Consider the following 16,067-nt stretch of genomic DNA (forward strand, 5'->3'; position numbering starts at 1 on the left):
TACTGGAAGTCCTAGCCACAGCAATCAGACAAGAAATAGAAATAAAAGAAATCCAAACTGGAAAAGAAAAAGTAAAACTGTCACTATTGGCAGAATACATGATACTATATATAGAAAATCCTAAAGAAGCTACCAAGAAACTATCAGAACTAGTAAATGATTCAGTAAAATTACAGGATACAAAATTAATAAACAGAGTCTATTGTGTTTCTGTACACTAACAATGAACCATCAGAAAGAGAAATGAAGAAAACAATCCCATTTACAACTGCATCAAAAAGAATAAAATACCTAGAAATAAAGCTAACCAAGGAGGTAAAAGCCTTGTACTTGGGAAACTATAAGGTACTGATGAAAGAAACTGAAGATGACACAAACAAATGGAAAGATATACTGTACTCATGGATTGGGAGAATTAATAGTTAAAGTGACCATACTACCCAAGGTGATCTACAGATTCAGTGCCATCCCTATCAAAATACCAATGGCATTTTTCACAGAACTAGAGCAAATAATTCTAAAATTTGTATGGAAACACAAAAGACCCCAAATAGCCAAAACAATCTTGAGAAAGAAAACCAAAGCTGGAAGTATCATGCTCCCTGATTTCAAACTATACTATAAAACTATAGTAATCAAAACAGAAATGGTACTGGCACAAAAACAGACACATAGATCAATGAAACAGAATAGAGAGCCCAGAAATAAACCCATGCTTACATGGTCAAATAATCTATGACAAAGGAGGCAAAAATATACAATAGGGAAAAGAGCCCCTTCAATAAGTGGTGCTGGGAAAAATGGACAACTACATGCAAAAGAATCTAACTGGACTATTTTCTCATACCATATACAAAAATAAACTCAAAATGGATTAGAGACTTAAATGTAAGACCTGAGGCCATAAAACTCCTAGAAGAAATATAGGCAGTAACCTCTTTGACATGGATCTTAGCAAATTTTTTTTTTTTTTTTGGATCTGTCTCCTCAGGCAAGGGAACAAAAGCAAAAATAAACCAATGGGATTACATCAAACTAGAAAGCTTTTTCACAGCAAAGAAACTATCAATAAAACCAAAAGGCAGCCTTCTAAATAGGAGAAGATATTTGCAAATAATATAACCAATAAATGGTTAATATCCAAAATACACAAAGAACTCATACAACTCAACATCAAAAAAACAAACAACTCAATTCAAAAATGGGCAGAGGACATGAATAGACATTTTTCCAAAGAAGACATACAGATGGTCAACAGACACATGAAAAGATGATCACTAATTATCAGGGAAATGCAAATTAAAATCACAGTTGAGATACCACCTCACACCTGTCAGAATGGCTGCTACTAAAAAGACAACAAATAGCAAATTAAAAGTCTTGGTCAGAATGTGGACAAAAGGGAACCCTGGTGAACTGCTGCTGAGATAAATTGGTACAGCCACTATGGAAACAGTATGGAGGTTCCTCAAAAAAGTAAAAATAGAACTGCCACAGAATCCAGCAATTCCACTTCTAGGTATTTACCTGAAGAAAACAAAAACACTAATTCTAAAAGATATATGCACACCAATATTCACTGCAGCATTATTTACAACAGCCAAGATAAGGAAGCAACCTAAGTGTCTATCAATAGATTAATGGCTAAATAAGATGTGGTATATATACACAATGGAATATGACTCAGCCATTAAAAAAAAATGAAATCTTGCTATCTGCAACATCGATGGATCTCGAAGGTATTATGATAAGTGAAATAAGTCCGACAAAGACAAATACTGTATGCTCCAACTTAACATGTGGAATCTGTAAAACAAAACAAACAAAGCAAAAGGAAAACAGACTCACAGAGAATAAACAAATGGTTGTCAGAGAGGAGGGGAGTTGGGGGGTTGACAAAATAGGTGAAGGGGATTAAGAGGCACAAGCCTCCAGTTATAATATAAATAAGTCATGGGTATGTAATACACAGCATAAGGAATATTGTCAATAATATTGTAATAATTTTGTATGGGGACAGACAGTTACTTGACTTACTGTGGTGATCATTTCATAACATATGCAAATGTCAAATCATTATATAGTACACCTGAAACTAACATACTATTGTACATTAACTAACTTTTTTTGTAATTACAAAATAAAAAATGAAACATTAGTAACGTTGACCATCTTTTCATGTGCTTATTGGTCATTTGTATATCTCCTTCAGAGAAATGTCTATGCAAGTCCTGTGCCCAATTTTTAATTGGGTTGTTTGTTTCTTATTGGTGTGTTTCACATTGATTCTTAGAACTATTAGGAATGTATAATTCTGAAAAATCACTACTGTAAGAGAAATATATTTACATATATCTAAGCAAAGAATTAAATACAACCCAGGACAATAGAATGTATATGAAAAGAAAAGAATACCATAGGCTCATCAAAGATTATTGGTCAGAAATCTATAATAAATCAAACTAGAAATATTTCTTTTACTTTTAACCTGACTATAACTAATATCAAGATCAGATATTACCTGAGAGATTTCCTGTTGATATACTGTAAAATGTTCCTTGTTGATCTGTGGGAGGTAGAATGAAGGTATGACTTCAGTGTCCACAAAGTCCAATCCCCATGTTTTTGTGAAGAAGTCAGATTCTCTTTTTGCTAATCTAGGATCATTTAATGCTGCTGGGAGATTTACTTTGGAATGATATATAGTCCATCTATGTTGATCTGTAACTAGAGATGGGGCAACACATAAACTATTTGAATCACCTGCAAAAAGTAAACAAGAGAACTCTGTAAAGTAAGTTTTATGTTTGAAAGCACATTCTAGAAAAATAAAAATGCTTAGATTATACAAAGCAACTAAACTCTCCCTTCTATAGCAAATGCTTTAACCTTCAGCTGTCAGCATCAACTGCCAAGGGGAGGAAAAACATGTACAAGATAAAGGATATGCAGAATTTGAGGGTTGTAGTTGAAGGGTGGGGGAAGAAAGTCTTTCATTAATTTCTTTCCTTAATGTACAATTTATCTTTTTTTCAACATCAAAACTCTTCTACCTTCTACTGTATGTCTTCTATCCTTTAATACTCCAGGTTTTTTCCACAGGTAGGCCTTTTTTCTATTGTTTTATGGCAGACACACCTGGTTCCAATATCCTTTTTTTCAGCTTATAATTAGATAACCAAAATGCTGCTGTGACATTAACCATAGAGGAGAGAAAAATATACAGTCGGTTCTCGTTATTCACAGTTTTGTTCTATAAAGTCACTGGAACATTTAATAAGCAAATACTGAACCTTTGCTCCTATGGGAAATACAGGGTTACGTTCCTGCAAATCTTTGCAACTTTCATCATCCAATCAATATATAATCTTGTTTTGTGTGTGTTTCTGTTTAAAGATATCTTATTTAATATATATTGTTGATTCATTAACATTGAACTCACGGCTAACACCACTATAACTCACACCTGAATGAAGCTTATGCAACATACGTATTTTCCTCATAAGACACAATATAGCCTTCCTGTGCTTAGAAACACTAGAAAGCACTTCAGTACAACATTTGGAAACCATTTTGAACAGCAAAATCATCAACAAAAATACAAAAAAATGTGGCACTAAATAGACCACAAAAGGGACATGTGTTTACAGCATGAAAGCTGAAAGAAGGCAAAGTGTTGCTTAGTTCAACCTCAGGTGGGAACGTGCATATCAGGCGATTCAAATTTTTCACTCCTCTGTGCTTGTCTACAAATGACCACAAATGTGCCACAAGTATTGATTTAGGCGTTACAACTAAATTTTAGGAATTAAGCAAATTTGCAAATATAGAATCGGCAAGTAATGAGGACTGACTGTACTATGTTTAACTGAAGAGCTTTCAATCTGTACCCTCATTTTCAAAACTTTTCTTTCAGTTTATATAAGTGACTTCGTTTATGGAAATGTATGAAAAGAACTATATTTCAATTTCTTAATCAACTTATTTCCAAATTATGTCTTTAGTTTTCATATCGTAAAATTTACTCTTTTGAGTTAAGTATATGATATCTGACTTCATTTAAAGATAAAACAAATCCTCAATAAAATTCCTCAAAAAACGGAAAAAAAGGTATTACCTGTGGGTTCCTTGGGACACACATCTGGCAGTGACTGCACAGGTCGAATGTGTTTTGTCGGGTCTACCTCTTTTTTAAAGAAAACATCACTGCTGCTTCCTTGAGGCACTGGTGAAGAACTGTGGCTTGAAGCCATTGCATAAAATCACCACTCAACTGAAAATGAGCAACAAATAATCATCAAGATACTTAATACAAATCAAAACTCATCTGTAAGTACTATACATGTCACAAAAATTTTCTTTCAAAAACAGACACATTTAAAATCCCTCAAGGTGTAAGTACATAATTTGAATACTCACTATCAATTGTGGGAGTCATTCACTATATTTAGTTTGCTAAGAAAGTTATTTGTCCTTGTTTAAAAAGTATTCTCCTCAAAGTGAAATATCCTTATTTAGTCTTTTATCCAAAGTGAAAACAGATACCAAAACTGTAACCAATATATATTAAAAATTCCATTCATTCAGCAAGTATATAATAATTATACATTATAGCAAAGTGGGTTAAGTGCATGGGTTTTTGAAATCTGACTGTCTGGGTTCATACCCCAGCTTCACTTACTAGCAATATAACCTTGAGGAAATTTACTTAATCTTTGTGTGTTTTACTTCATGTGTAAAAATGGAGATGAAAAAAGATCCCATCTCATAAACATTTTGTAAGAATTAAAGGAATGGATATATGTAAAGCATTTAAAACAATGCCTGCCTCAAAGTTAGTGTTCATAAATGAACACTAGTTATCATTATGTTTACAATTACTATGTGACTGTCACTATATTAAATGTTTATAAAGGAAGTATCATTCTTCAAAGTACTTGCAATTACATTAGGTAATCAAAAAAATCAAAACCCTAAACAAAACACAAGTTAATCTATGTCTACACTTTTTAACAAGTAAGAAGAGAATTTGTGGGGCCAAGACAACATAATAAAGGCTACAATGTCAGCTAACACTTTACAAATGAAGCAGTACATAACCTGGATAATGAAGAACATGTATTATTTTACTATCAGAGGGTAGAAACTCATATTGCTGATCATATCAACCAAACAGCAGACATTCAATAAATACTTTTTAATGAAGGAATAAATAAATGAACATAAACAGAAGCTTATAGTTGAAAAGGAACTTAGAGATCACCTAGTCTAAGTTCCCTGATACTAGCGATAAGTATGACAAGGCCCAAAAGGATTAGGTGGTTTACAAAGATACATGTGCTTTAACAAGTTTTTTAAAAAGCCAATTTAGGAAACCTGGTGAATAAAAAAGTAAGAGTAAGAAATAAAAGGAGAGATATAAGGCTAGGACTCGTGACAAAAAAAGTCATCCCCTCTAGCTCCTCTATAGTTTGATGGAAAGCCAAAAATTACATTTCCCAGACTTCTTGTATACCTGTCTCAGTCCTTCTAACACAAAGGAAACACATCCAATTACACCATTCACTGAGACCATAAGAAACAAGCTGCTAAGAAAAGAACAAAGATAAATAACTTCCTCAAAGTTCCGGAAAAAGCAAAAAACAGCATGAACAAAGGTTAAGGGACATAGAATAATCATAAGACTATGCGGAAACTGACTTGGCTGGAGTGAAATGTTTGCTGACAAAAATGCTGACAAAAGTACTGACAAATAAATCATATTTACACACACACACACACACAAAGACAGTATGGTCAAACTACAGGAGCCAGTAGAGGTTTGGGGGAAAAGAGTACTATGATGAAAATATCCGGGAAAATTAATCAGAGTATTGGTTTGAAAGCCATCACTGGCCCATTGCATTTATATCCATATATATTAAGTGTACAGTTGTTTCTGTATAAAAGCATTTGCATATTTAAGAAGAAGAAACATTCAAGAATGTTTCCTAAGGATAGGAAACACTGATAACACAGAAGCCTGTACATTCAGTGCTTGGTAAAGACAATTCTACATGTGACATTAAGTCTGTTTAACTTTTTTGTTAATTTCATCAAATAAAATGGCTAAAATAAACACATTTTGACACTTAAAGAAGTAGGCTACAAATATATGGAAAATGTGTTTATGTCGAACACCCATTGCTTGATGTCAGATAAATTAAATATTGATTCCGACAATAGCACACTACAATTTCAATGTATTCTATTTACCATCATGTTGTTTTAACAGCAAAAAGAAAGCCTAATTGACATCTTAGGAACCTAGAAATACTTGAGGAGATGAGGACTTGTGGAAAAACATTTCTAGACTCCTATAAGTTACTTCTATATCTGGGTGGGGAAATAAAAATGGCTTATTTACTCCTTAAAGATTCTGAATTGGGAAACATGCACAAGTTTTCTGTTTTTTTTCCACACCCCTCCTAATTCTTATGAAAAGAGGGACAATCTCTAGCTATAAAGGGATTATGTACAATTAGGGTACTGCCTACATGGGTGAGCCCCAATTTCTATCCATCTGACTCTCAGATCCTCTCACCATCCTGTGTTTAAGATGATCTCCCCACAGTAAGAACCAAACTTTGTATTAATAACCACATAACATGTATGACACAGATACTTGGTAAGTGCAATCATTGGTAATAAAACATGGGAGATTTATTCACAAAGCATGGATGTATAAACAAATAAGCAAATCTACATGGCCTCTAAACCAAACAATTTCAACAAAGAAATAATCTTTCATAAGAAAGTTTTAGTGTAAGTGAAGAATAGTTTGTCTATCCAGAAAAAAAAAACAAAAAAAAAAACAGAATACAGGAAAAAGGAAAGCTCTCAGCACTAAACGTAGGCAACCCTCGATTTTTAACACTTCCACTTGTAACTACCATCTAGATACAAATTGGGCATTTGACCAGTGGTCGCCAATAATGAGAATCTATAAATAGATCCACCCTTCTTCACATGGTAACCTTCTCATAATTATATCATTACCATACTCAAATATTTTCTCTTGAAGTCTTCTTTGGTTTCTTACACTTAGTCGCTGTTTATTTCTATTTTTGTACCAATCATACTGAAATTTTGGTTTTCATACAGGTCTTTCCTATTAGACTGTGAACTTCTTGATGTTTCCATTTTCCTGTGTATTCTATATGCCTAACACAGTTCCTGGCACACAGAAAATATATTATATTCTATAGATGAATGAAATGGGTAGTATATAGAACAGAGAAGAGAGAAACATTAGTTAGACAACTACCAATAATCCTTGAGTGAGTAGACAGGAGCATGGGTCTGGGCTGATAAAGAAAGGAATAAACAGACTCATTCGTTCCAAAAGAAAAAAACTGCAAGGATGTGTAAATCAGAAACATTTGATTTTTCTTTCTTGTAGCTCAAAATATCTTTTTATGCTAAAAGTTCAGTTAAGAGCTTCTATTTAAAAGGTCTAGAAGCACTGTCACTCCAGAAGCAATGACCACACCAAGTGCTCAGACCCTGGTTTCTAAATACCATTCCCCACAAAGAAACAATGGCTCTTTAAAGAAATAGTTGACTCCAAACCTGAAGCACAGAAAGAACAATTTGATCATGAGAACACTTGTGTCAGAAAGCAAGGAAATGCTCTAAGACCAGTAGGATCTATCAAAAGGAACAAGGACCAAGTTAAAGGGCTCCCACTGACCACATTTAGGACAAGTTGAGCGCTCAAAAAAAAACCCCGAGTGTAACATATTGAACAAATACAAAATAATGAATCTATAGTGTTACTTGGGGGGAGGGGGATGAGGAAAAGGGTGTGGAGTGGGAGAGGGGAAAGGAAATCTCTTATTTATAGAAGAATGCCAGTAAATGTGAATGACTGAAATAGAAAATCACCATTTTGTAACCCCCAATGTAAAAATCAATTTAGGCAAAAATCATCAATATATGCTAAAGCTATTAGGTGAAAGGCTGTTCAGAAACAGAAAATTCACCTAGTGCTAAAGTATTACCTCACAGACTACTTTGCAAGGCAAAGGGGAAAATGTATCTCTAAAATGGAAAGATCTGGCTGTCACCACCTTAATTAACTAAGTCATCAAATTTGGCATCATTCAGAATAATAAGACAACTTGATATTATGTGATTCATGAAATAATAATATGAAATAAACATCATCGCCTATGAAGCATTCTCACCAAAAATGTTTAACCCAATCTAATCAAGCCTCTAGACCAAGGGTTAAGCCTTTTGTCCTGTGGATTCCTTTGGCAGTCTGGTAAAGTCTACAGAACCCTTGCCAGAATAATGTTTATAATGCATAAAATACATAAGATTACAATGGACAATTATACTGAAATATAGCTGTCAAACTATCTTCTTAAATTTTAATACAGTAGTATTTTTGCTTGATTATGCAAATTTATCCTAATTTCTAAGCAATAAATGAGCATAAATATTTTGAGATAAATTTAATATGATATGAAAACATCTGAAATTTCTCTTGGTGACAAAGTTACAGGTAGTGCTAATACCCCTGTGAAAGGTTTCTTACATTCACAATTAAAGGAAATGCTAAAATTCAGTTAAGGTATGGCTGCTCAATCATGGCACCACTGACATTGACATTCTGATCTAGATAATTCTTTCCTTGTACATTGTAGGATCCTTAGATGCATCCTTAGCCTCTATCCACTTGATGCCAATAGCAGCCTCGCACCCAGTTGTGATAACCAAAAATGTCTTCAGGCAAAGCCAAACATCCCTATGCGGGGGAAGAGAGGAGAGAGGACAAAAATCACCTCAGTTGAGAACCACTGAATTAAAATAAAGATGTAATTTTTTCCCCATCCAAAGTTCCGACTCCCTGTATTCTATTCACAGACCCTACAGAGTATGTGAACTGAGTTAAGTACCTTTGCTCTAGACCTACCTTCCAGTCTAAGAAAACAGAGGGGAGTAGGATAGTGAGATTTAAACCACAACATGGGGAAACAAATAAACTGAGAATATGAGACACTCTACAAGAAAACTGGCCTGGACACTTAGATGAATGTCATTTTTAAAAGCTGGGGAACTATTCTATATTAAAATAAATAAAGAGACAACAACTAAAGGCAATATACAAGCCTTGACAGGATGCTGGTTAAAAAAGAAAAAAAAAATGCCTCTAATACACTCTTGGAACAATTGGGAAATTCTGAATATGGATTGGATGTTATATGAGATTTTGGAATTATTATTAATTTTCTTAAGTGGATTGATGGTATTGAGATTATGGGAAAATGTCCTTATACTCAGGACATGAACAATAAAGTATTCAGGAATGAAACATGATGCCACCTACAACTTACTTTCAAATGATTCAGCAAAAAATACACACAGATAAACAAATATGGCAAAATGTTAAAAATGGTTTATCTAAGTCAAGTACATATGACTAACATGTTCTATTCTTTCACTTTTCTGTATGTTTTGTAGTCTTCACAATAAAAAGTTGGGGGAAAGAAACTATATTTTTCAAACATTAAATAGATAAATAATGCAAAATATCAGAGAGAAGGAAAAACATTAAATTTGTAACTGTTAATCTGCCTGAAGATGGCATTCTTGTACAACTTCAAATATGGAGGAAAGAAAATCAATAAATTTCAATCAAGTTTTAATGCTGCAGAAGAATAATACCATATATAGAAACGAATTCCTTAGAAGCTGAATGAGAAGGCAGCTGAGATGGACAACCATTTACCACAGGCATTACCCAGATACTGTGTAAAAATCTCTTCCCTTGCTTCTACACTATAATATTAGCTGCTTACAGAGAACAATGATAGTACAAAATCATTTACAGCCAACTCTGAACTATCTATGAAATTGCCTATTACAGGTAAAGTAATAGCAAAAGTCTTTTTTCCCCCCTCTACCAAAGTGGTTAACAGAGATATACTAACTAATCATTTTACTTCCCTTCTATTCTTCAGAAGTGATACCCTACTTTATAATATACCCTACTTTATACAACCTAAACTTGCCTGCCCTCTATCGGCCTTCTATCACACTGTGGTCCTCTAACTGGTCTCTGCTTTCAGTCTAGACCATTCTGCACATTGCTTTAGGATTAATCTTCTAGAATGTTTTCATTCTGTCATACTTCAGCTCAAAAACCTTTGCTTTCATTTGGAAAGTTATTCATTACTTTCCAAACAAGTGCCAAGTTTTACAAGCTGGTACTCAAGGATTTCTACAATCTGATGTTTACCTTCCTTTCTAGCCTGATTTCCTATTACCCATTGATAATCTCTATTCTGGATACGGTGGTCTAATTGTCCCTCTAATCCATCACACTATCAAGGCTTCCTTGTCTTTGTTAAGGCTGTGTCCTTCCTAGAATATTCATATCATCCTTCTACCTATCCAATGCCTCTTCTTCCGTCAAAGGTCATTTCAAATTTCATTTCTAGATAACATATATTAAGAAAACAAATATACAAACACTCTAAAATATGAACAAAAATAACCTCAGCATTATTTTTAAGAGTGAAAAAGCTGAAACAAACTTCTAAATAAGAAGGAATCGGTTATTTAATAAACTATAGTATAGCCAATGGATTACACTGTCATTAAAAATAGGATTGCAGACTTCACATCCACTAGGATGGTTACTATGCAAAAAAACAAAACCAACCAACCAAACATCATCAACAACAACAAAAAGTGTTGACAAGGATGTGGAGGTACTAGAAGCCTTATGCACTGTTGGTGGGAAGTAAAATGGTGCAGCCATTTCAGAAAACAGCATGGCAATTCCTCAAAAAAGTAAAACTAGAACTACCATATGATGCAGCAATTCCACTTCTGTGTATATACCCAAAAGAACCGAAAGCAGGGTCTTGAGGAGTCATTTGTACATCCATGTAATAGTAACATTATTCATAATAGTCAAGAGGTAGAAGCAACCCAAGTGTTCACTAACGGATGAATGGATAAACAAATGTGGTATATATGCACAATGGAGTATTATATTCAGCCTTAAAAAACGAAGGAAATTCTGACATTTGCTATAGCATGGATGAACCTTGACGACGTTATGCTAAGTGAAATAAGCCAATCACAAAAAGACAAATACTGTATGATTCCACTTACATGAGGTACATAAGCAGTGAAATTCACTGAGACAGAAAGTAGAATGTGGTTGGCAGGGGCCAGGGAAGGGAAAACAGGGAGTTGTTTAATGGATTATAGTGTTTCAGTTTTGCAAGATGAAAAAGTTCTGGAGATTGGCTGCACAACAATGTGAATACACTTAACACTACTGAACTGCATACTTAAAAATGGTTAAGATGATAAACATTATGTTATACATATTTTTTACCACAATTAAAAATTTTTTGAAATACAATTGCAAAATATTTAATAACACAAAAATGTTTAACATATATTGTTAAGTGGAAACAGTTTTCAAAGTAGTATGCCAGTATGATCCCAATTTTCTAATTTAAAATAAGCATACATATTTCCAAAAAAAATTGCACGGACATATACCACAATATTAACAATGGTTACTGTCAAATGACAAAATTATAAGAAATTTTTATTTGTTTGTGCTTTTTTTGAATTTTCCAAATGTTTTCCTATGAAAACTTATTACTTTATATTTATTAGTCAGGGTTCTCCAGAGAAACAGACCCAATAGGATATTTATAAGAGAGTTATTCAAGGAATTGGCTCACCACCCAGTTGTGGAGGCCAAGAAGTTCTACAATCTGCCTTCTGCAAGCTGGAGAACCAGGAAAGCCAATGGTATAATTCAGTCTGAGGCCAAAGGCCTGAAATACAGGCGGCTGCTGCTATTAAGACCCGGAGTCCAAAGGCCTAGAACCAAGAGCTCTGATGTATGAGGGCCAGATAATTCGAATGTCCCAGCTCAAGAGGAGAGAACAAATTCACCCTTCCTTTGCTTTTTCTGTTTTATTCAGGTCTTCAAAGGATTAGATGATGATGATGCCTGCTCACACTGGCAAGGGCAGATCTCTTTACTCAGTCTACTGAATTAAATGCTAATTTCATCCAGAAACACCCTCAAAGACACACTTAGAAATAATGTTTTACCATCAATAGTGGGCATCCCTTAGTCTAGCCAAGTTGATACATAAGATTAACTATGACACTTTATTAATCAGGAACGATGCTATTACAAAAGTTCAGTTTCAGCCTTATACCTACCTCCACTATGAATCTTTCTAATGACTATAACCCTCAGAAAACTAGCTTTCCTTTGAAGTTGGAATACTTAACGATCTATATCAGCAATTTACAAACTTTTTTGATCCTGTATCCCAACAGTTAAAAAAATTTTAAGCAATCACCGTTTACAAATTATATAGGGTACAACTGTATTAATGCAGGTTATATAAAATTGTGCTAAATGGAACTTTTTTAAAGATAGAGAGAAAACACTTTTAAAAATAATCTAGTTTATTAATTAATGGCAAAAAGTACTTTTTACTCTATTTTTAATCAATAGCAATGTGATTGCACTATACCTCATTATTATTAAAAATCTTGATTTAAACTTTATGAAATGGTGATTCAAAGGTTTGGCTCTAAGTTCAATTTATTTTTATATCTGGCTTTTAATGCCTATTATAGAAAATTTAAAAAGATACTCACGAATATATGTAGAACCAAATGGAAGAAATCACTGATCACACTTCCTAAACTCTCTATTTTGAGATTTTTAAAACAGGGTAGAAAACTCCAGTCTGGGTTTTTAACGAGTTCATCATTTAACAAAATAACATAATGATGGAATATTTCCAAACATCTGTTTTCAAAACAGATTTACCATAGCTTGAGTGTTTCTAGAAGATCAACTACTATTATACATTTTCTTATTCATTATTTAAAAATAAAAACAAACAAAAACACCCTGTGGAAACAGATTTAATGTGTGCGTCTGTCTGTGTTTTGTGTCTGTGTGTTTCACTATCTGTTTGGTTAAATATTACTGACAGTCACATGCCATTTCTGAAAAGATCAGCAAATTTGGAATGCTTTTTCTTATTAAAAAAACACAAAACATACATAACATAGTCTTAAGTTTGACGGCTATTTTGAGTACTTTTATGTATGGAAGAGCTTGTACTAAGAATAGGAGAATCCAACTCTGTGCTTTGTTTATTTGTGGTTCCATTGTTAGTATTCATCCAAGATGTGACTTCTCTTCAGGAATCATTTTAGGTTAATTAAACATTTTATAAGAGTTGGTTTAGTTAAAACTAGATAGCATAATTTGTAAACCCAATTAACTATTCATGTAAGGCTATTACATGACAAGGATGAACTAAGTGAAGGATACCACTCTTAATCCCTTGAGCTTACTCACTTACCTGTAACTTGACTATCTGATAAACATACAGACGGATTGAAGATGCTAGTATCAATCCTCATAATAAATATTAGTACAGGTTCATTTCTTTTTTCTTTAGATAAAAAATGAATATTCCTTAAGCTGGGTGGAATCTTACAAAGGAGTTTAGACTTAATCCACAAGACTGTAGTGAGTCATTATAGACTTAAGACACGAGTGTTGAATAGATCACTCTAGGAGAGTATTAGTGAGGAGGGCCAAGTATAGAACCTAGGAGGACTCCAACATTTCTGAAGAAAGAAGTGAAAGAAAGATATAAAGAACAGCTTGTGATAAAGACAAGAAGGAACATCCAAGAAGGTGGGAGAAAAACCAGGGAAGAAAAATCAGCTCAGAATTGGCAAATAAAACACTAAGGCAAAAACCTCCTTTAGATTTGGAAATTAGGAAGTGACCACATCACATTGGGAAGCGATATCAAGTCCAATACAGGGGGTAGAAGCAGAATGCAGAGGTTAGAGTGAACTAGGTAAGGAAATTAACACACAATGGCTATTGTTTCAAGAGACTCAATTATGAGATTACAAAACAGAATATATAGTACAATCTCATTTTGGTATAAAAACTTTATATAGCTATATATAATGTATAAAAAAGTATATGACAAAATGTTAACGGTGGTTATATAATAGGCTTTTCCTGACCACAGTATCTAAGCACATCCTCCCCTTACTCTATCCCCCATCCAACACACATATCCCTGTTATTCTCTACTAGTAGCATTATGGTTTGTGTACTTTATAGTACTTTCTCAAATTATAACTATTTATTTACCTGCTTATTTCCTGTCTCTCTCTCTACATCATAAAATTATATTTGTTTCATTCATCTTCCTATACCACACCCAGCACAGATGAATGTTGGATGAATGAATGAATAAATGAATGACTCTCATGGAAAAGGAGGTAAGCACACACAAGCCACTAACCATATCTCATATAAGTTCACGTGTATTCAAAACAATCTAAAAACCTAAGTCGAGAATACGCTACCTTGTTTGTATAACATTACCTAACTTTCTAATATTTGATTCTAGATTTCTACCTTTCCTGTAACACAGTATAATATATTGGTTAAGAAAACTAGCCATAAAGTGAGTTAGATCTCTGTCATTTAATAGTTGTGTGACCTCTGACAACTTTCTTACATTCCTCTCAGTTTCCTCGTTTATAAAATGGGACAGCAACAGTGTCTTCCTCATAGGAATGCTGTAACATTTAAATGAAATACAATTTACATAATCTATGTACTTGGCACATAGTAGACATTCAATAAATAATTGCAACTACTACTATTTACCATTATAAACATCTTAAGCCTTAACATTTGGACTGTGCCATACAAAGTTTTAAAATAAATTTAAACTTTAGGCTTCTAAGCCTCCTCTATTTGTGTCCCTTGCTTGAGTGCCCCTAGTTTGGGTTGGGCGGGGGGAAGCAAACCAATATGGGCAGATATAATTTACTGTCAGAAAAGTAGTCAAAGCAAAAAACAGTGGTCCTCAAAGCCATGCCAGTAAAAGGAAAGAAAAAAGAGTAGTGGAAAATGATGATGAAGCTAGAATAAACAGTAGCCTAAAACAGAAGCAATTTTTGATAAAAACTGTGAGAGAGAAGAGGGATGATGAGGCAGAGAAGCTAGAAATAATGCTTTGGAAGACATTTGAATAAAGGTCAAAATTCAATCCATGGGAGTAGAGTGGATGATATAAATATTACAATCTCTGAGTTGGATGGGACTTTCAGAGATCATCTGGCTCAACTTTCTACCGAATATATGAATCCTTTCTACAAGGGGTCTTTCTACCTCCACTTGAAAACATACAGTAATAGAGAACTGACTACTTCAAAAGCAGATTATTACTACAAAACAACTATAATTGTTTTAGGAAAAAAATTATGTCTTGTAGTAAACAGAATTCTGCCTCCCTGAACTTTGCATCACCGTTCCTAGTTCAATTACATTACAGAAATAATAGTGTAAATAATTCTAGTCGCAGGAAAGTAATATTACAAAGGAAGAAAGTGCAGAAAAAGAGGGCCAATGAGAGCTCAGAGCAAGGGGTGGGGCCAATACATGTAAGAGGTAAGGAAGAAAGCAATCAGAAAAACCATCCTACAGAAGCCAAGGGAGAAGTGTCCAGGAAGAAAGTGTGAAAAGTAGTGTCAACATGCTGCAGATAGAGAGGTCAAGAAGGTTATTAACTTCAGAAAGGATACTGGATTAGAACAGTCTTAGGACAGTGTTTGGGACAGACGCCATACCACAAGAGGTTAAGTAAGTGATGAAGTAACAAAAGCAACAATATCAACATATTTTTGGTGATGAAAAAAAAGCGATTAGAGTTGAGCAAGAATTATTTAGGCCATGGGAGGCTGGAGCACATTTATAGGCAAACAGCAAGAAATCAACTGAAGGGTGAGATTAAAAGAAACAAGAAAAAGTGGTGGAGAAAGGAGATGAGAGAGAAAGAAGAGTTAGATACTCATGGGAATGGGATGGGGTGGAGAGGAGGAAGCAGAAAAAAAGATAAAGAATAATCATACCCAGAGACTATGAGGCACATTGGGCTATGCCCCACCTTGAGAAAAACAGGACTTTGTCAGGC

The 16,067-nt window shown here is 34.0% G+C and overlaps 1 protein-coding gene across 6 annotated transcripts in view; it reads right to left on the minus strand.

Annotated features, from left to right (window-relative positions):
- The window catches only part of VPS54 (VPS54 subunit of GARP complex), a 135,713-nt gene that overhangs the window by 65,686 nt on the left and 53,960 nt on the right, over positions 1–16,067 (minus strand). For 3 of the 6 annotated variants that reach the window (XM_027131811.1, XM_027131810.1, XM_027131814.1), the window contains 2 exons: positions 4,118–4,273; positions 2,522–2,763 (listed from right to left, as the gene is read on the minus strand). In XM_027131811.1, coding sequence (XP_026987612.1) covers positions 2,522–2,763; positions 4,118–4,253 — 378 coding nt within the window. In that variant the 5' untranslated portion in view covers positions 4,254–4,273. Of the gene's footprint in view, positions 1–2,521; positions 2,764–4,117; positions 4,274–8,584; positions 8,759–16,067 lie in introns of those variants that run through there. The other 3 variants (XM_027131813.1, XM_027131816.1, XM_027131815.1) reach the window with 3 other exon arrangements.

This window comes from Aethalodelphis obliquidens, unplaced genomic scaffold (genome assembly GCF_003676395.1).
Source record: "Aethalodelphis obliquidens isolate GAN/ISIS:26980383/991018 unplaced genomic scaffold, ASM367639v1 scaffold40, whole genome shotgun sequence".
Lineage (NCBI taxonomy): Eukaryota > Metazoa > Chordata > Mammalia > Artiodactyla > Delphinidae > Aethalodelphis > Aethalodelphis obliquidens.